We start from the raw sequence: 22,391 nt of genomic DNA on the forward strand, positions 1-22,391 counted from the left end.
GGGGGCCCAGTAGGGCCTATGAAGTGTAAAGAGACAGTTGCACTTTAACTGAGCTGGTTTCACTGTCTTAAAAAGAAGATACTTTTTATAAATCCTGGTGCCTGTGCTCTGACAAGTCTTTCTTCGAGATCTGATAAGACTCCATGCCTTTCGAGTCCTCTGCAGCTGCCATATCCCAATACTACAGAGACACTTATTTATTGATGGTTCTGAACTCCTCTAGAAAGAGCTTTTTGTTCCCACTCACTCCTCTTTGTCAGTCTCTGCGCAGTCCAACATGAACATAGCTGAAAGTATTTCAACTTCCCCACTTCCCCACCTGCCCACATCAGTAAATCTTGCCAAGTGATCAGGGCTTCCCCAACTCTAAAATCCCCCAATTTTTAAAGTTCATCCTCTGTAATGTTTGAGTAAGTCTGTCCTTTAGCCATTCCGCAGTTCCAGGGGAGTCCCAGATGGGAGCCAAGTCTGAGTATTAATGTATTCCAATAATTTTCCCTACAGAGACCCAGATTCAAAATTCTGGCTGAAGGACCTTCAGGGAAACTTTTTTTTTAATGTAGGGTCACCAAACTGGTACTCAATTTTTCCTGGCCAAGTTAAGGGTGCATAGCAGTATACTACAGCCTCAAGTGGCTAATATTGGGTGCCCTTGTTTTTTCTGGTCTTTACCTGGTTTCAGTATCAGAAACACTGTTGCCTCATACCAAGAAGAAGGGATCTCTTTATTGTCTAAATACGTCTGATTAATTAAGGATTTCCAGAGTGGGACCAGGCTCTCGACCTGGCATTGATATAATTCTGTGGGGAACCCACCGAAACTGTTGCCTTGCCATTTTCCATACTAGCCAGTTAGCGTCTAATTTCCACCTCATTAATCTCAGCTTGCAAATAGTCTGTACGCTCCTGGGACAGACTAGGTAACTCCTTATTTGACAGTCAGTCCTTGATATCCTGTGGTCTGGATCTAGATCTTCAGGGTAAACTGCACTCAAAGTTCTTGACAATTCTGCTCTAACATCTTGCTTTGCCTTCTATACTTTTTCTGTTGCTGCTCCCACCAAAGTACCTATACGATTCCTGACCAGCTCTGTCTTTGATTTCCATGCCAAAAATGCTCCTCTCTTCCCCCATACTTGAAATGCTGCATTCTGTTCGTATTTCATCCATCTCATACCCTTTTGCTGAAGGGTGGTCTTAAACTTGCCTTGTAGATTCTTTAGTTCATCCTTGAGATTTGCAACATGTTCTGCCAACAGCTGAGCTGAGACCTGGATTTCCCTTTCCTTCAGGCCACATCTGTCCATCATCTCCCCCAGCTGCCTTAATTATACACCCCCTCAAAAATGCTTTATAGGCTTCCCATACTATATGCTCACTAGCAGTCCCACTATTATTCTGAAAGAAGGTCCTGGACTCTTGAGATAAGCTATTATTTCACCATCTTGCAGTAGTGTTCTAACCAATGTACACCACCCACTAGGCTGTGTCTCTAGTAGCTCTATTTTTAAATGCACTTCATCATCCTCAGACATCGTGGCCGGGACATTGTTACTGACTTAACATATTGAGCCAGGGACTTATTCAGAAGAAAACGGTCTATGCGGAAGTTGTGCCCATATGTTTTGCTAAAGAAAATGTGCCCTCTTTGCTTGCCACCCTATTCCCATCTTATAGCCATCAAACCCAAGCCCCGCATCAGATCTCTTAACCTAACCTTCACTTTTTGCATGTTCGTATATTTAACCTTAAATGTTCTGTCCAATTTATTATCACGAGCTACATTGAAGTCGCCATCTACCGTATACGGGGAGGTGAATTGTACCAGCTGGTGTTCTAGGACAATCAAATAGCTAGATTCGTCACAGTTGGGTCCACAATTCCCCACACATGACCACTCATACCCTTTCTTTTCTAAGGTAGCTAGGACCCATCTACCTGAACCATCTGTCTTATGATAAACAACTTTAATTACACAGTTCTTCTTAACAAGTATAGCAACCCCCTTAGTATTGCAAGATTGATTGGAGGCCACTACCTCCTGCACCCATAAACATCTTAAGAAAGCTTGCAGACACTCTGATTTACTTAGGTGGGTTTCTTGCAGTATAATGATTTTGGCCGTAGCATCCTTTAACTTCTCCTGACCCAATCATAGTGTTTTCCTGCCTCTTAAGCCATTACGTTCCAGCTCATTATCCCTACCTCTGACCCCTGTACCTATGTTGCTTATAAATTTTCCTCAGCATACTCATCTCCTCGTGTAGGGTTTTGCTGGGAATTTTGTTTTTTAGCCTACTGAGGACAGTTCTTTTTCTGTTTTTGTACCACGTGCTCCCCAGCATTGAGCACCCTCCTGCAGAACCCTTCCAAATACATCTGGCGTTGTCATCATGTCTATAGGGCCTCCAGTAGAGAAAAACCCAACGTGCCAATTACTCTTTCCCTATTCTATCTCTAATCCCTTCCACTTCATGATCACTATACAAGCACATTTTATTGTGCTAAGCCTAACCTTTTATCCCCTACCTTACACCCCCACTATGCCTAGGGAAGAAAATAAAGATCAATGCAAGGGATGGGCACCTTTTCAAAATTAGTAAATCATTAGATTATTGAAACATCGCCCTCTACTTCTAGGAGCTTGCAGAAGATTTAGCTTTCTTTAGTAAATCATCTTCTGCTTCACTGACTTCCCTTACATTGTGTATCTTGTTCCTCCACATCACTTTTAAACCTGCTGGGAACTTAAACTGGATTTCATAATTCCTTCATCTTCCCCTCACGTTCCCACTGCAGTTGCGCTGCAAGTCTTCCTATGTGTGATCTGATCAAGTATGTGTATAAATTAAAGGATAGTGATTTTATTTTCAAGACAGCTGAGAAGGCCGGGGCCGGGGTCGGCGGTAGCACCGCCAACAGGCTGGCGGTGCTCCGCCGGGCATTCTGACCGCGGCGGTACAGCCGCGGCCAGAAGCGGAAAGTTGGCGGTGTACCGCCGACTTTCCGCTGCCCATGGGAATCCGCCATGGCGGCGCAGCTTGCTGCGCCGCCATGGGGATTCCGACCCCCTCACTGCCATCCTGTTCCTGGCGGTTCCGCCCGCCAGGAACAGGATGGCGGTGAGGGGTGTCGTGGGGCCCCTGGGGGCCCCTGCAGTGCCCATGCCAATGGCATGGGCACTGCAGGGGCCCCCGTAAGAGGGCCCCACTTTGAATTTCAGTGTCTGCTCAGCAGACACTGAAATTCGCGATGGGTGCTACTGCACCCGTCGCACATCCTCCACTCCGCCGGCTCCATTCGGAGCCGGCATCCTCATGGAGGGGTGTTTCCCACTGGGCTGGCGGGCGGCCTTTTGGCGGTCGCCCGCCAGCCCAGTTGGAAACCCAGAATACCCGCGGCGGTCTTTTGACCGCGCAGCGGTATTCTGCCGGTTCCCTCCAGGCGGGCGGCTCCCGCCGCCCACCGGGGTCAGAATGACCCCCTAATTCTTTTAAGGTATAAGGTTGGAAATTAACCTGCATCTTCCTTGGGGATTTACCGATAGAGTTCCACCTAAAAAGATCCTGGCGCACCCTTTGAATGTCTGATTCTAAGTGAACATCTGGCCTGTCTTTGAGGAAGCCCTTCTTCAATTGATTAACCACAAATGCCCTGATGTCTGCTCCCTCTGCCTCCTCAGGGATATTCAACAGGCGTAAGTTATTCCTTCTAGAGTGAATTTCTAGCATTTCTACATCCTCCCTCAAATGCTTGTTTTAGTGCTATAAGATTTCAATTTCCCTTGTGTTCTTTGTAAAATGTTCTTTTATCTGGGCTATTCCCTCTTCAAGGAGATCAGTCTGGTGAGCCAAGGCATCCAGCTTATCATCCAGTTCCTGACGGACCCCACGTATCGTCTTTTGGTTCTGGTCCGAGGTCTCAAATTTCTGCATCATATCTTCATTCAAAGAAAGTAGTAGTTCTGACAATGACGATCCCTCAGTCTGCTGACAGCACCCATGTGTGCCCTCACTAGCTCCTGAAGAACAGCCAACTGATACCTTTTCTGCAGTAGACAAGTTGGAGTACCTCAAATTCTGTGAAGGTTGCGTGGATTTCTTCCCAGTTTCTGGAGTGCCATCTTCCTCTATTCTAACTACAGTGGAATCTGTTAGGACCTGGAACTTGTTTGTCAGAGGAATGTGTATGCCTAAGCCAGTTTGGATTGGGGCGGCAGAGCCTGTGTGAAACATCAATGCCTCTTCTGTGGGGTTAAAGGTCCCCTGTCATGCTATGCCCCCACCCTTCCTCCAGCATCAAGTCCAGAGACCTTCATTGAAATTGTCACAGTCTGCCCCTCCTGACCCCTTCCTGTGATTTTACCAGGGCACCCTTGTCCGTTTTCTCTATTGTCTTGAAGACGGAGATTACAGAGATAGGAAACCTAATCTGCGCCTTAAACATGGCTCTAAAATCTTCTTGCACCCCTGTTTGGCACATTTACACAAAGAGGGCTCCTTTCCCAGGGATTATGTTTCTGTATTGCTATCAGACCTATATAAAACCAAAGTTGCTACTCCTTTCTCCTTCAAGGACCTGAGAGAATATCTATGTGGTTTTCAGAGCCGTATACATGGGGGCCAAGCACTGGACCTGAAAGGAGGCTTCCTCGATTTCCTGAGCCTGTCCTCTCCACCCTTTACAGGCCCCCAAGTAATCTTCCTTCTCTTACTGACCCCCATTCACCTTGCACCTGTACCTCATTAGGTGCACTGACTGTGAGGCTCTGGTCCTCGCCAGAGGATATGTCATCTGCACTCACTGCGGTGTCTGCCTGCAGGCGGTACTCCCTGCACAGTGGAGCTGCTCCAGATGCTGCTGCTCCCACGGACACTGCTTTCCTTGACCCGAAAGATGACTCGAGCTGCAGCCCCACATCTCCGCAGAGATATAGTTGTACATGTTTCAATACATTTTGTATGTCTACTGATTTAAAAAAAAATATATATTTTATTTAACAAAGGGGGAGATGTAGTGTTCTGCATGTTTTAGGACAGAACCTTTCTGGCTCCAAAATGACTCTATCAGTGTGATGTAATCACTAGAATAGAATTTAATGAAAGCTTGGTTTAGAATGTTGCAGTTCAAAGGTGCATGCGGAGGAATAAAGACATGTGATTTACAGCTCTGGGTGTGGCATAGTCATTGGTGGGTACCCAGGCTGGGGAGGATGTTACATACACCTGTGCTGAACTTGACTGGAGTGTTTGTGTTTGCATTTGAGGGCGTTGATAGGTTGCAGGTATGCATGTAGTACCACGTGATGTCTCTTTGCCTAGGGTGTAGAATGCAGGGCATATGCCAAGTGGTCCTTCCAGGTCATTATCCTCACCCTTATCTGGGTCTGCTCACTATTTTGAGCACCTTGGAAGACCTGGTTAATAAAGTTCATGATGTCAGGTGATGTATTTCAGTGGACATGAGAAAGGCATGGAAAGGCATGGATCGAGTATGGCTTTGCAAAGAATTGCACTTATAATTCACCGCTGGGGACTTCTTGGCCAAGACTAGGAATGTGTGACGATCGGGGTGCTGAATAGATTTAATTAGATTTTGACCTGCAATGTTCAAATATTTTCATGTGCTCACATGTTCGCACAATACATCAAGAGAAGGCACTGGGTGTTACATTTTTTTGGAGTGGTGATTTGCTGGTAATTGTATTTGTTTTACAGCACGGAAGACGTCTTCTGAAATAGAATGGTCCTCCTAAGAGTTGTTTAAGAGATGAATGAGATTGGATTTGTACCATTCCATGTTCACACTGGGCTTCTGTGCTTTTCAGTTACATGTGATCTTCTGTGTTGTGTATCACCTATTGGGGAAAAGTAAGATGACGCTGAAGATTGCTTAAATAGGACGGCTTATTTGCAGGCTGTTGCACTTTCTTTCCACTGTAACCTCCTTTCACGTCCAGTCACCATAATCTGCTCATTTATGACAGGCTCTAAAATATGGTTGTTTAGAAATGCCATCTAGTTGATGCTGCATTGCACTCTGTGAAGCATCCTGTTCAGGCAGGGGTGTAAGCTTAATGCTTCATATAAGTTCACATTAAAGTATTCTGTTTGCACCTGTTGGTACTTTTGTTCTCCGATGTGTGCAACTACCATGACTGCTATGATATAAGCACCACAGTACAGGCAAAAGAAAAGAACGGTTTGGATGACATGGCTTTTTAGTGCATTAAGCCCCACTTTCAGGTACGAGGAATATATAGTTATACCAGGAACTGCTGTCAATCTTAGATTCTAATAAAATCACGAGGAATGGGGCTATGCTGGTGGGACGCAATGTTTGTTTGAGAGAAGTCACCGTCTGTACCTTTCGACATAGGTACTTCTGGTATGTTTCACCTGTCCGTTCCCAAGGATGTGTCAGGAGCAAACTTCTAAATGAAGAGTTCCCCGACTCCCGATCCAGCAGCAAAATACAAAAGCACGAACTGAGGGACCAACATTTTTATGTCATAATAATTCAAGTACACAACAATTTGCAAAGAAAAATACAAATAAACGTAATTTTCACGAAACAGTATTATTATTATTTAGAATGATGGCATAGAGGTTGAGCAATTTTATTAGCGACATAGCACCATTATGAGGTCCACATTATAAAGATTCTTTGTCTGATATTTGAAACAAACTGTGGGTGACGGAAATATGGCAGAAACAAATGATGGTTTGGGGCTGAAAGAATAGTTTACATATTGAGGCATAAAAACCTTTTTATGTTTGATACTGAATAAGATACCCCCGTATAGTCAAATAATTTAAAGGGCACAGTTATATCAGTTCGTGCCAGAGAATCTCTTTGCGACTCTTTGGTCATAACATGTTAATGTTGGGGTGCACTAATCTATACTTTGTGTGTGTTTCACATTTCTCTTGTTACTTATAACAAACAATTCAATTCAGACACCTAAGAAAGTCGAGCCAAGAGTTTACAGAGGTTTTTCTGTGTCACTCATTTTTACCAAGTACAGGCAACTATCCGTGGCCAATTCAGATACATACATTGTGAAAGCATTCATTAAATAACAAAGCACAACACTTCACATGCAACCAAGTATTGAATACAAAACAATCATGGCATTCCTCTTGCAGTGCTTAGCTTCACATTCTCATACAGAAGTAAAAAGGTATGGATCAAGTAATGTAAATGTATTCTGATGAATGAGACTAGCCAAGTTCCTTTCACCCTTTCACTCTTCGGCAGGGACCCGACCTTGATTGAAGGTCAAACGATGGAGTGTCAGGGCTTAAACCATGTGGAGGGTGTTGCATATTTGCCACCTTCCTCACCTGATTAGAATGCACAATTTCTTCTTCTTGTCAGAACAATGATAAAGTTGAGAAGTTTGATGGTTTCGTGAAGGACAACCACGCTAAGAGAAGACGAGCTATTCAGAAGTACCAGCAAGAACTGAAACAAAATGAAATCAAGAAGAAACAATTAGAAGAACTGACCCAACAGCTAGAGGAAATGCGAGTCAGGTATGAGAGCCATCCACACACCTGCTCCTCCAGGGATTCACTTCTTCACACATGCAGTGAGTGTTTACTTGTGCTCAATACAGTATACACAGGGAGTGAGTTGACTTGAATTTGGATCCGTTTTCTTATATGTCCTGTGAAGTATGGTATGCGATCAGCCTACTTCACATAATTTGCTCTTCTGTCTTGCAGTAATTCTCTCATCTGTCCTTCACTCCAAACTTGTATCACTCTTTACCTCCACTACGTTTCAGCTGCTTTTGATATGGAGGATAATGCTATTCATTTGTGGTCCGTGTCTTCTGTTGATATGTTCTTATTTCTCTTTTGACACATTTGATTCATGACCTGGACATTCCTCTTAACCTTTTCTCTTTGCTATCTGGTTGCATAACATGATGTCCTTGGTGATTTCTTGTTTTCTTTCTGTACCATTCCATCTTACTCACTCTTTCTTGATTATATTGTTTTTAACATTTTGATGCTGCAGCTCCCAAATAGACACCTAGAGTCCGGGCAGCACTGGGTGCCCCCACTCTAAAGGGCTCTCTATTCAGCATATAACCTATAAATATCACTTGAGTTGGGGGAGCCTCAGGTGTCCCTCACCACATTCTGCAGAGGGTGCCCAACACTTTGGGTTCAGCCACTGCTCCCAGATCCTTTTCCACTTTTTCTCCCAGCTATATTGTTATTAGGGCCCAGGACACACTGATACAAGTTTCAGTCTGGTGCCATGACAAAATATGCAAGGTAGGCTGAGTGCCATATTCTGAAGGTTTCTTTAAACATACTTTGCTTCTGTCATAGCAGATACAGATATTCTCAGACTATGGGAGGCTCATAGGGATTCCACATCTCACATTCTGATTCTTGTATCTCACTTTACATAAAAGTGTTAATATCACTAAATCCTGTTATCACCACATGCCGAGTTACCTCTTCCTTGGTGGTGTAAACTCAGAAGCTTCCTACACCTGTTCTGGGGCAGAATGTGTAATATATAGGGAGGTGGCACTGAGACATTTGCGAGCAGATGTTAAGTAATTCCCTCCTCAGGTCTCCATGACTATCCAAAATTAAACTCTAGAAAGCATAACATGTTTGTAAAGACTGTAGGATAATACTGTGAGCTAGTCCAACACCACAGAAGTGAAGCAGGATCATACCTGTGTTCTATAAACCTGCCTACCTGGGTTGGTAACTGTAATACTAGTGACCTGCAATCCACTTCCTACTGCTTGCATACACATGAATCATTGGTTCGGAGTTCTGGTGATTTCTCTCCATCTTTTTTGCTACTGGTTGATGAGGATGGCCTTGTGTCTGGAGGGGTCCTGGGAAATCCAAATGCTTTCACCTAACACCATTCCATACTATGCAGCCCTTAAGGTCAACTGAAGTGGGCCCCACTTCTCCATCACAAAGGGAGACCTCCTCTTCCCGTTAACCCCTTTACAGGCTATGGACTGCCAAAACCTCATAGAGTTACCAGCAGAAAGCTCCCTACAAGCTTAATGCCCTCTGAGCACCTCTAAAGCGTGCAGCTACACACACTCTGGAACTGTTAGTATGAGCAGTTAGTTCCTTAGGTAGTTAGTAGGCCATGTTTGCGTCCTTCTCAATGCCAAGAGACCCGCTTGCCAAATGAACACTCTATAAATTACTTTTCTGTTATATTGCACCTGTACATTATGTTACAATGTTGATCCCATCTATTCTTTGAGACCTAAATCTTGGTCTCTTGTCCCATCTCTCTCTTTTCTGTTTCCACTCTTTACTCTTTTGATCCCTCTTGAAAGAGAACATAGCTAGTTTGCACATCATAACATTTGTTTAACTTCTTGCATAGCTTTAGAGAACGTGCTCTTTAACCTTTATAAATTAAATTAAATTATTCAAAATGTTATTATAAGCTCTCTCTTTAGGACAGCTGAAGGCACGTTGAACTATCCAGGAGTCTCCAAAGAAGTATCTATTGTCAAACTGATCATAGACTCATTTAACTAGTTTACATGTTGCCTAGTTGCCTGCTTGCTAGCTACAGATGCCAAGAATGTGGTCAGGGCTAGGTCTCATGGTCCATCATAGATGTAAGCAGATGGGAAACTATGCAATAGAAGAATATGTTAAAAGGTTAATCTCAGCGTCTGATGATGTGCATTTAGTCTGAGTTTATGAAATGATCATAATAACGGTCGGAATTTCATTTTCTCTAATTATAGACATCGCGCAGCTCAAAATGCTGGTTTTGCTAACCTTAGGGATAGCTTCAACTCCTATGCCTGTAAAAACTATACAACTATGATTGCTGTGTGATACCGGAGCTTGCATTATCTTTGCTAAATGAATCATGAACCTATAAAATCTATTGCATGTGGGGTATAGTTATGATATTTGAGTTGACCCGAAAACATCCGTGCATCCAAATATAAATAGTTCTGTTGTTTACGTCCGTACTTGACACCATAGAAATATAAATTTGCTTTGCAGAACCAGACAAATCTGTTGTGTAAGCTGATTGGTGGTTCTGTTGTCTAAAACCACAGCCTGAAGATCAGTGTAACATGAAGGTCTGTTTTCTGAAGCCAGATATCATAATATCTGTGTAAGCTTAATCTGATCTTTCAAAATATGTAACTGAATGATTGCTTCGGGCTCTGAGCCTATGATACCTCTGTAAAAGTATGGTTTGCTTTCTAATCCTGCACACTTTGTGTAACGTTGGCAAACTATTTGCTCTCTACAAAGCAGAACCTGTAAGATTAGTGCCTGGGGAATGGTTGTGCTATCCGGAATCAGAACCTGTAGAATTCATATAGACTGATGGATACTACTTTTATTCCTAAGCCCATGTGATCTTTTTAGGAAAAAGTGTGAGGCTTCAACCTTTATGATCTGTACAGTCTGGTCCTGCTATTTGATTCTTGGCACTGAGATCAATGTAGGATGAAGGACAGGTTTCGTCTCTGATGCTTGAGCTGTTAGGATCTCTGTAATTTAAGGATTAGCTGAGACCTAAGCCTGCAGGAGCTCAATATTCCAAGTGCCTGCCACCTGAGCTTGTCAGGTCTGTGCTGCCTGCCTGTCTGTGTACTAAAGTCAGAATCTGCATGATGAGTTTGACACTGAGGCATAGCTTTCCTGCCTGAAGTCTCATCTTATATTAAAATAGGCATACTCCAAAGGCATTGCTGTGCTGTCAGGGTTGTACTGTGAAGGTCCAGAAGGACTAGATTCAAGCATTGTTTTCAGAAAAACCGACCACTAACTACTTGAATGAATTGTATTTAAGTGCATTGTATTTATATGTGTTTTATCCTGAAAATCCTGACAGCGTATCATTCATGTTGCCTTTTTGGAACTATGTTAGACATGTGTGGTCTAAGACCAAAATCTGTATGATTTGTATATTCATATCAAAAGCTTTGGTCTCTAAAGTAAGAGCATGACACATTCCTGTTAAATCTAATTCTCCTTGAAAAAGGCTTAGAATATTATATATTATAGACAAAATATACAAAAAAGCTGAAATGTTTACCACATTTTTCTGGAATTAATAGAAATGAATGCACAGCGAGGGTCATGCACTGAAATGTCATGTGATGCATCAGGTCAAAAGTCATCTGATGTCATATCTGCTACACCAGCCTCCTATGCGATAGAAGAAAGGATGCTCTTCTTTCTGTTCCTAGGGGCCTATCAGTGGACTGTGGCTGATCATTGTCCATGGTCATATTGAATGAGCAGCAGAATCCGGAATTAAACTTGCCATGTGATGTTGCTGACCTAAAAAAATTCTCTATTTTGTAGTTGTCTGAAAACACAAAACAGTTGGTTAACATCTCATTCATTCTTGTAATGGCCTACAAAATTGAGGAGAATTCTGAGATGCCCAATTATCATGAAGGAATTTTGTCTAGATCAGGGCGTCTTCAAGATCCTTTGAGAAAGCAGGTACCTGATTTCTGTCCTCGGTTTTGCTGCTGCTGGCTCCCAGGATTTTACAGGTTTCTTGTTAGAATCTCCACCTACAGGTGGCTATGATCATCTAAAAGAGTCCTGGATTCCATTTTCTTTTTAACATTTAGAGCAAATTCTTCACATTCATAAGAATATGATGTTCTGGAGCTGCGTGTATGGTGCTTATGGACAATGCTTGCAAGTATGCTGGAGTCTATTGCAAACTCCTGCAGTAGTACAGTTAATGTGAAATGTATTACCTTTCAATACCTGCTTCCTTTAGGTCTGTAAGTAGTTTACTCAACCATTAGTTTGGGCATGAGTTGGATAAATATCTCCTTCAGGGTTTCACCTGTGGTCACAGTCATAAAATGTTTTCTAGTGTTTCCCATTCATGAAAGTGATCTGGCCTGCTGAAATGCTCCTGCATTTACTTAATTAAAACAATCCAGTATTTTGACTCTGCATAGACTTAAAATGAAATCTAATTTTAAACAAAACCAGCATTCCTTTATGGCACATAGATCATTTAGTAGTGTAGTTTTATTTCAATCTGAAATTTGTGATTTCAAAGTTCACAAGTGGTAAATTTTGCTCTTTGCACAGCTAAGGGTAAAAGCTCAATAAATCTCTTTGAGAAAGGGGATTATTACTTTGCGTCGATGGTAGCCCACCACAAGTCATAATAGCACTATATTTGTTAGGTCCATTGAAGGTTTTCAGTAATTTAAACCTAAACTCAACCCCTGGTAGCTATGGCACAGAGCAGAGGTGCTCAACTTAAGAAAAAGTGTAAGGCAAGTATTAAAGCAATTAAATAGTAAAAAACATAATAAATATCCCACTCCAATTTATAAAAATAGAGGCTATTTTATTGAAGACAATGACATCAACAGGACAAAATCAAATAAGGAGAATGGGAGATATCAGTTTTTAACGTTTTGAAGCAAAATAGAACCAAAAGCGCTTAACGCCACCCATGGGCTAGTGGTCGTGCTAGACTGGGGCACAGTCAAAACTTAAAGCTAACAACAGCTGATGGCAGGTCAGATATTGAGACTGGGTTTTCCCCAGTCAAAAAGAGACCCTCTTTCTTATAAACAGTTCCGGATGTGGAAAGGTCATTAATGGGTTTGTCGAAAGCATCAGGCTAAAGCTGAAGCAGGGCTCGATAGTGTTGAATTGTGGAGGACGAGGTCCTGATGTGGTCATTGACAAAGGTGGGAAGACTGAGCAGGAGAAGTTCAAGTGTTCACATCCAGAGATCTTCAGCTTTGATCCAATCCTCATCAATCTCGGCTTTGAGGCGGGGCCTCTGAGATGGAGTTGAAGCGGTCTTGGCATCAACAGGTTCTGCAGAGACAGTAGCAACAGCTACAACAAAGTTAGGCTTACTGCCAGGCCAGTACACCCTCGGCAGATCAGCTGGTAGGTTGGTCCCAGTCTGTTGACTGTTCTCCAGGCAACATTTTGCAGAAAGGTATTCAGTAGTTGGGGCCAGAGGAGTACACTCTGACACTAGCAAAGGGTTCCAGGAATAGTACTTCGAGGTCAGAACTTACTCCACAGAAGCCACCAGCATGGTCAAGGGCAGGCCCGATGGGAACTGGGCAGCTGGGAATATCCAGAAAAGTGGGCTTCTGGATGCTTTTGTGTCCCTGCAACTTAAAAAGTCAACAAACTGACCCTTGAATACCACTTCTTTATCCTGGGTAAAAGTGGGAGCAGATTCAACTAGGTTCATGTCCAGGATACCACAACAGATGCAGTCCTTCATCTGTCTTCCCCAGGTCCAGTAGTGGTCTGAAGAAGGTACCCAGAGGTGCCATATTTATGTGTGGCACTAGCCTGTGGGTGGAGGTGACTCTTGCCCCTTCCTAACCAATAGGAAAAAAAGTACCCACTGGTAACCCTACCCACATTTGCAGCAGTTTCTGTGTGCCCTTCTGTGAACAATCCAAGAGTGCCCCTCTCCATTTAAATCCAACACAGCAGAAACTTTTTTCCCCTGTGTAGAGCTTCTGTGACTGCCCTAGAGGTGTGGCCCGGGAAATGTGCAAACCTCCCCCTCCGAACACAGAAAACTGGTCTTTGGGCAACTCCTCTCCCACTGGATTGGTACATGGCTGGATAAAAAGACAATAGAGTGGGAAGGCCCGAGTGTCGGCTACATCTACCTGTGACAGGACAGACCCCTTTGAAAATAGTTAAGTTGCTGGGCACTGCTCAGATAGTCAGTCTGTCTGAGAAACAGAACACCTCCCCACACCCAAGCCTTTTGTCTCAGCTCTGGAAGCCAGTTCACACTTAATTAAGGGGCTATTTAACTCCTGGGTAACAGTTAGAAGCTCAGACAATGGTCTTCTAGAGCATTAAAGCAGGCAAATGTGACTCTTTAAAAGTAATTTTTGTAAAATATCTGTTACAAATCTGACTTTACCAATAAATTAGATTTGCACTAAATATATTAAAAAGTCCAATAATATTTTTTTTATCTGGTTGAAAGGTTGAGATAACTTTAATCAAGTATCCCAGTGCTTTTCTATTGAACAGCTAACCCTGCTACAGTGGAAATAGCTTTGAGGACATTGTGACAGTATGGACATGTTCAACATTAAACATCTACATGTCCTGCTTTTAAATATCGTTCTCTCTCTCTTATGGGTATTTATGACCAGCTTAGTAGGGCCCAGGCCTGTCAAGAAGCGTTATTTAGACTGGTCGAATTTGCAGTTTAAATCTGAGCTGCCCTATTACTAGTGGAAGAACAGCAGTCATGTTTTACATGGTTACTCTAGTGTGTTGCCGACCACTAGTGACGTTCAACTTACGGTCTCTGGGTATACTTTGTACCTTATACCATGCACTTATAGGTAAATCAGATATGCCAATTGGGTATATACCATTTCAGAATGTTTACGATGTAAAAAAACATACACTGGGCACTTGACAGCAGTGAGTCGATGTGCAGAGCCAAAAACCAGCAATAAAATCTAGCAAAAACTAGGTGCGATTGTGCAAAAAGTATCAAACTGGGGCATTGTTCAACAATCTCTCAGCTCTGGACACAGGAAACCTGACTTCAATGTCATTTACTTCCCCTGAATCACCGAGCACGTCTTCTGGCAATGAATAATGGATCTTTTTGGATTAATTGAAAGTAAGCCGTTTATCTGCATTGTACTGCGTGCAAACTGCTTTAGTCTTCTATCGATGTTGTCTAACTCTCCTGCTTATGAGAAAACACCCGGGCTCCCACCCACATTGCCTTGGGTTATTAATGCATACAAATGCCACTTTAAACTCTTGAATTTTATCCGCATTATAAATCTAGTGTAAATTCAAAGTATTTGAGTCCCATGCAACTGAATCATTGAAGTCTTGGGCCTTCGTGAAAAGGATGTAAAATGCATATTTCAAATCCATAATTTTCAGCAATGACTGTTTTGGTTGCAATAACACACATATGCCCTTGTTCATCATGATTAAAGGATTCAGAAATGTGTACTAACACATTGTGAAAAAATAATTGCATGCCATGTTTTTAAACATTGGCGAATACTGTCAAGGGTTCAGATCAGCATATGCAAATCAGTTTACATCATATTATTTCACAGTTTCATGAATGCTGCACTGCTACCAGGGATGTTGCAGCCGGAAGTGCTGCTGCTGCAGTCCCCTGGTCCTCCTGGTACAGTGCCTGTCTGTCTCTTTGGTGCCCGGGGCCCAATGATGAAGCTGGTTGATGTTGCAGCATTGTGAGCGCTGGGCTTATATGTAAACTCATTCAAAACCCCCATGACAGAGCTTACCTGGAAACACAACAGGCTCCTACCGTGGTGACCCATCAACTCTCCTGTTTTTCATTCATAATAATGTCATCAGAAGGCAAAGTTTGTAATGTCCTGATATCTTCTTCATTAGTATGACCCGTCGGACTCTTCATCATCTGATGAGAGACTCTGGTCCTGCACACCTGAAGAGATATGGAGCTTTTTTCAGGTCGGCAAAAAGTATGAGGTCTTACATGTATTTCTGTAATAACTAATGAGGTCTGATAACATTGTTAACAAATCTTCAATGTTGCTTTTCGTAAACATGAGGCCATAAACAGTTTTTCTTCATTGGAAAAGGCCACTCATGAAATGCATCCCATTTTTTAGACAGACTAAATTTGGGCATTTCCGATTTCATCTTCAGTTGAGGTGTCTGCACAGTTAATATCTTTACAGTATGCAAATGTGTGGCATTTCTATGTTTGCAGAGATTATATATGTGACATGTATATGCCAGATATTTTAAATGTGAGCAATTGGAAAAGAAAAACAGGTTCAACACTGATATCTACAGTCTTATTGTTTTAGTCTTTGAATTAGTTTACCAGAAAGTTTGCAAGTAGTAAAACTAAATCTAACGGAATTTGTTGCGAAAAAACAGGATTGTTTTAAGAACGTACACCCAATATAGGGTAGACGGTGATGACACACGCAGTTTGCACATTACTACATGTATTACGTGTGCCAGGTAGTATATACATCAGTGGCTATACTCAGTGAAGAGCATCAGTTACAACACACAACAGTGAGCAATAAGGGGCATCAGTGGTCCCAAAATGTATTGTGCATTGTTCTCTTTGATAGCAACATTCAATTAGTTAATAGTTTATAAAGTCACTATTTTTCATTCCGGTATTAAAAATTGATATCATTATTAACAGGTTTACTTAAGAGTTGTCTCCTGTCACACATATCACTGGGCATCTTCTCAGGACATGTATACTGTTTTTATGGTCTACACATACTCATGAGTGCCATTGTTAAGTCATACTGCCAGTTATTTATTTGATAAATAATGTGTACTCTAGGCACCACGGAAATGACTGTAGAAAGTGAAATCTAATTTTGTCCTTTCACAGTCTGCATGTGTGTTGATCTATCAGTACACCACTCCATGCTCGGAGTACTATATATCTAAACATTACCCATCACTCTCAACTAAGCTCTGGGTAATCAACCATTTACAGACGTTTAGGAAAAGGACACTACCCGCACACTTATAATGGAACACATTTACTCTCAATTGCCAAGCGAGTTTCCTTCTAAAACAGTTGTTCTGTGGCCTCTTTCACTGTTTTGGAAAACATTCTGAAAGTCAGTTTCATCTCAGACGATACTTCGCAGTCCACAATATGCATCCAGGATATAAAAATGGTCTGTGTAGGGCCAACTCATCATAGATCCAAGCAGTTATTACCTGCTTTCCATATTCACAACAGAAATTAAGCTAAATATTTATATTAAGCTGATCTAAGCCCTTACTCTGTATTTATAGCTTCTTGCAGAACCTGAGATGGCAGAGATTATAAGTGAACTAGAGACCCTTAGCAAATCATAGGTATTCATTTAAAAAAAAAAAGGTTTTAATACTGAATGACTTCACAAGTATCCATCCCATTGAATATCAACCAGATAGTGTGTTGAGGTCCACTTTATCATAAATAGTCAACACGGGTAAAAATTATTTATCATAGTGCCATGTTATTTAGAGTGACTAATTATGTCCAAATTTATTCTGGTCAACAACCATCTTCTTCCTGAAGGATCTCAGGCAGAGGAATTAATATGTGTATTTTTTAAAGTATTATCAGAGAGTATTGCACCACATGAATGTGTAGTCTATTTAGAGCACAGTGAAGGTCTTTTAGTTTGTAGTCCAAGAGGGCATTATCATCCACATTGCAGGTCATCAGCAAGCTCTTGCCCTCACATTTGGGCATCCCAGATTTAGTTCCAGACTTCAAACCACACAAGTATAGATAAAAACGCGAGTTATAATACACATCCTTCCCTAATTCCTCTTCTACAGAGGATATTTCTCCCAAGTTCATTACCAGTCATCTTAACTCGTGCCCCAGGCATTGAATACCATAGTATAGTGTACAAATGAACAGTTACATGTGTTAGCTCCAGCCTTTAAGCTCCTATGTACCATCATTGTTAATGCCATTGTACCAAACGTTTTGAGAGCCTATTCAGATGAACAACAACATTTCTTATAATTTCTTTTTAATTATGGTCTGAAATAAAGGTACTGCTACCGGGCCGTACTACATTAGGCACATTTACGAAGATGTATTGGACCACCCATCATCACATTGGAGCCCATTACTTTCCCAATTAACTATATTTTACCCTGACAGCTAACTTCATAACTATTACTGCTTCACAGTCCTGAGAAAGATCTTTCGGTCACTCGTGTCACATCATGGGTAGCTGGATGTTTGTATGGTGATCACCGTTACTTTATGTAGACTATTGTACTAATTAACGTTTTATCTCTCGGATTAGAGCCACACTTTTCTTGGATGTGTATTTCCTACCCCACTGCTACCATTGTAAGAGCATGTAAAAAGTCTTGAAAAGGAGTAGCAAAAACAGCCATTTGTGACAACGTTTTCATTTGTAACATTTTGTCACAATGGCCAATATACAAAAGCAATATACCATTATGTCTGTTCAACACTTCTGGTTGAGGGTTATATAGGGTTTGTAGGTTCTCCAAGAATCTGAGGTACCCAGAGGCAACAAATGAACTGCACCATACAATGGTTTTTCATTCCGTATGGGTATATGCCAATTCATATGGCAAAATATAAAGAATGATAAATGGGTATCAAAGAAACCTATCCATTTCTGACACCTCATACAGAGTTTATGAGCAATGGCTATTTCTACATCACTGAGTTTGTGGGTACCCATATTACCATGTGATTCAAAGGGCAATTTACCATAATGTCTCCTTTCTTACACACTGCTTTACATTTGGAATGCACTAATGCCAAGAAATAAAATAGGTAATAACAAATGTTCTACTAGTCTGTGTTTCCACATGTCTCAGATAAGAATAGTGCCTTACTTTTGTGGGTAGGCCTAGTGCTTGAGACAGACAGGAAACGGCTCCAAACACAACATGGACACATCACATTTTTTCCACTGAAAACTGACACTTTTTTTCAATGTGAGTAGCTGTGGAATTTGGGCCCTAGCTCAGCAGGTTCCTAGGGAAACCTGGAAAACATGTACATTTTTTAAAACTAGTCATATGGGGGATTCCACGGTGGGGCAACGTGTGGCTACCACCAGGTTTTCTTAACCTTTGTAAACCTCAAACTTTGACTAAAAAAACAAGCATTTTCCTCACATTTCAGTGGGGAAGACGTTTGGAATCTGCAGGGAGCCACACATTTTCTACCCCCCTAGTTCTTTCCCAAGTCTCCTGGTTAAAAATGGTACCACATTTGTGTGGATAGGGCTACTGCCCGTGACAGGAAATGCCCCAAAATGCAGCAAACACATCACATTTTTCCAATGAAAATGGACTCTTTCTTTGCAATGTGGCTAGCTGTGGGCATTTAGGGAAAACTAACTCACCTGCACATTTTTCAAAACTAGACAACCGAGGACTCCAGGATGGTGTGGCTTGCGTGGCTTGCACCAGGTTTTCAAACCCAGCAGCTCTTGCAAACCTCAAACCTTGACCGAAATACACATTCTCCTCACATTCCTGTGATGGAAAGTTCTGGAATCTACAAGGAGACACAAATATCTTACCACCTATCATTTCCCCTGACATTTTCCAATAAAAGTGGTACCTCACCTGTGTGAGTAGGCCTAGTGCCCACAACAGGAAAGAATTCGAAATACAATATGTAGACGTCAAAATTTCCTGTCGCAAAAATAATCTGACTTGGCAATGGGGGCACTGGTGGTTTTATGGCTCTGTATCAACAGCCAGTCAGAGAAACCTATCAAACTCAGACATTGCTGAAAACTAGACACACTGGGTAGTCCAGGGTGGTATGAATTGCATGGATCCCACAAAGTTGTATTATCTGCAAAACCCTGCAGACCTCAAACTTTGCATAAAATTGCACATCTTTATTTCATTTTTGTGACCTAAACTTCCAGAATCAACAAGAATCCACAAACATTGTACCACCTAGTGTTCTTGTACTTGTTCCAATAAAATGCTACCTCACTTGTGTGGCTGGGCCTAGTGCATGCTACAGGAACACATCAAACCAAGGGCAATGGGAGTCTTGCGGAACAACTCTCTTTGACCATGTTATTTTTTTATACCAGAGGAATTTCCAGCCTTTGGTGCCAGGACATGCTGGACTCATCCTTAGCACCTGGTGCTGAAGGCATCCCCATCAAGCCATTAGCACCCAAGAGGTTAAACCTATAGGGAAACAATATGGCACAGGACTATGCACAAATGAATAAGGAGAAGAAACATGGAAATGCATCAATAAAACATTAAATAAATCAGTGAACAACTTCACCTCAAATATACAACCCAGTCATCAAATTTTGTTGGCAATTTAATCTCTGTTTGATCACAGAGGATTGTATGTTGCCCATCGATCCTTGTGTGATCCTTTGGCAATGTCTCTCTCTTCAACCCTTTACCTTCTTTCATGAATTCAGGGACTCTCACTGTTCTTTCTGGTTCCAAACAGCTCAGTCCCTGAGCAGCAACGTATATATATTAACTTTCCTCACAAGCAAAGGCTTAGAAAACTTGGATTTACACTTGCTCTCTTTCTGTCCTTTCAACATACCCAATCTCCTACCTCGTAATCCACACCATCACCATCTTGAACACTGACCTTACTCTCTCCTCCTTTAGACAACAAAGCCCTGGGCTTGCGACTTCTCAATAACTCAAATGGGGATTTACCCATCACACCATGATGCGTAGAGCAGTATGACCAAAATAACCTTCTCACAGCTTTTCTCCAATCAATGCCACTATCAAGAGCCAGAGGTATCCCTACTTTGAGTGTTTTTTTCCACCTGTCAACCAAACCATTACTTTGGGGATGGTACGCAGAAGACTGTACATGTTGAATTCCATACCTCTCCCAACAAGTCTTTCATAGCGCTGGGCACAAATTCAAATCCACTGACCATAACAATGCCCTCCAGTACTCTCTCTCTCTGTGTCACACAATTCACTGAGTAACTCAATCAGCACATCTATGGTAATATGATCTGTGAATTTCACTTCAGGTCAACAAGTAAAATAATCCACCACCACAATGGCAAATTTGGGACATTTTCCCAAAGCATACAATGGACCAGTAAAGTCAACCGCAATCTTTCTCCACGCACCACCAGACTTATCACAAACCACCGGAGAATATATTACAAACGTCTGCAACTTAACACTCCATGCACGAGGCAAGCATTCTCTAATGCTTTATTCAGCATCACAGTCTAGTCTCAGATACATGTATTGGTGCCACTCACACCAATATGTCTTTTGTGTTCTAGCCTTGAAATTCACTCCCCCATCTTTAAAGTCATTAACAACAACTCTCCTCTCAACATCAATGCAGCTACCATGGAAAACTCAGTACTCACATGCCAGAAAAACTCTGCAGTCTCGGAAGCCTTACTCTTCGCTGGCCAACCCACAATTAGATATGTCATTACCTCCTGCAGCACTGCATCACACTCCATAGCACTTTTCCACCCCTAATGGGATACCCTTCCTTCTTTATCATCAACTTCATCCACAACTTCACCAACAGGCAATCTGGACAAACAGTCCGCCCAACACATTTATTTTCAAGGAACATATTCTATCCTGTAGTTATATTCTAGCATCCTCATGACCCAACGTGCAATCCTAGGAGAAGTCCTTCTGGTCACACCAGTTGAAAACAGATCCAACAAGTGTTTATGATCTGTCCTGATCCAAAACTCTGCTCCCCACACATTCTTCTTTACCCGGCAACATGCCAGTGCTTCCTTCTTAATTGTAAAATAACTTTTCTACGCAGCTCTCAATGGTTTAAAAGCATAGGCAATGGTGGCATCAGTCCCACCATGGTTTTGCAGCATCACCGCACTCAGACCAGCACTAATAGTATTAGCTTTGTTGATAATTATGTCGTTAGTAAAACATTTGAGTGTTGGTGCAACAGCAATACTTATTTTGAGCTCACAAAATGACTTTTTGCACTCAATACACCACACAAATGTTTCACTTTACAACATGAGTTTTCGTATACAATTGGTCTTATCTGCATACATAGGGATGGACCTTGAATAGTATTCTGCCAGGTCCAAAACTGAATGTAGTTGGTCCTTGTTCTCTGTTGAGGGAACCATTTCAATGGCTGTACCCAATTTAACTTTGGGAGAAATTCCCTTCTTCTCAAACCAGTGAGCCAAATTTCAACACCACTGTGATATTAAACTTCTGTTGAAAAGAGCCCTTTTGGCAGGGTTAACCCAAACATTTTGCCTTCCTCCTCCTCTTTCTCTGACATTGTTTTTGTTTGTTTAAGGCTCTGAGCACTTTACCACTGCTGCCATGTGCTAAACTGCATGTGCTTCTCCCCTAAACACTGTAACATTTGTGAATCCACAAATGGCATATTTAATTTACTTGAAAGTTCCTTGTAAAGTGGTTTAACAAATATGCAGGACCTCTAAATTAAGTGCTACTAGTGGGCCTGCAGCACTGATTGTGCCACCCACAGAAGTAGCCCTTTAAACATATCTCAGGCCTGCCACTGCAGAGCTTGTGTGTGTAGTTTCACTACCACTTATACTTAGCATTTAAAACTTCTTGCTAAGCCATAAACTCCCCTTTTCTTACAAATAAGTCACCTATAAGATAGGCCCTTGGTAGCCCAAAGGGCACGGTGACATGTAAGTAAAAGGCAGGACATGTACTTTTAAGTTTTACATGTCCTGGTAGTGAAAAGCTCCCAGAGTCGTTTTCACTCCTGTGAGGCCTACTCCTCTCATAGGCCAGCACTGGAAAATCCTTGATGTACTGTTAAACTGTAACTCTTGATCAGAAAGGAGTAAC

General features: G+C 41.9%; 1 protein-coding gene across 1 annotated transcript in view; it reads left to right on the forward strand.

Annotated features, from left to right (window-relative positions):
- CCDC197 (coiled-coil domain containing 197) overlaps positions 1-22,391 on the forward strand; it is a 212,589-nt gene that overhangs the window by 94,647 nt on the left and 95,551 nt on the right. Inside the window, exon 4 of the mRNA XM_069208233.1 lies at positions 7,381-7,538. Coding sequence (XP_069064334.1) covers positions 7,381-7,538 — 158 coding nt within the window. The remainder of the gene's footprint in view (positions 1-7,380; positions 7,539-22,391) is intronic.

The sequence above is a fragment of the Pleurodeles waltl genome, chromosome 9, assembly GCF_031143425.1.
Source record: "Pleurodeles waltl isolate 20211129_DDA chromosome 9, aPleWal1.hap1.20221129, whole genome shotgun sequence".
Taxonomy (NCBI): domain Eukaryota; kingdom Metazoa; phylum Chordata; class Amphibia; order Caudata; family Salamandridae; genus Pleurodeles; species Pleurodeles waltl.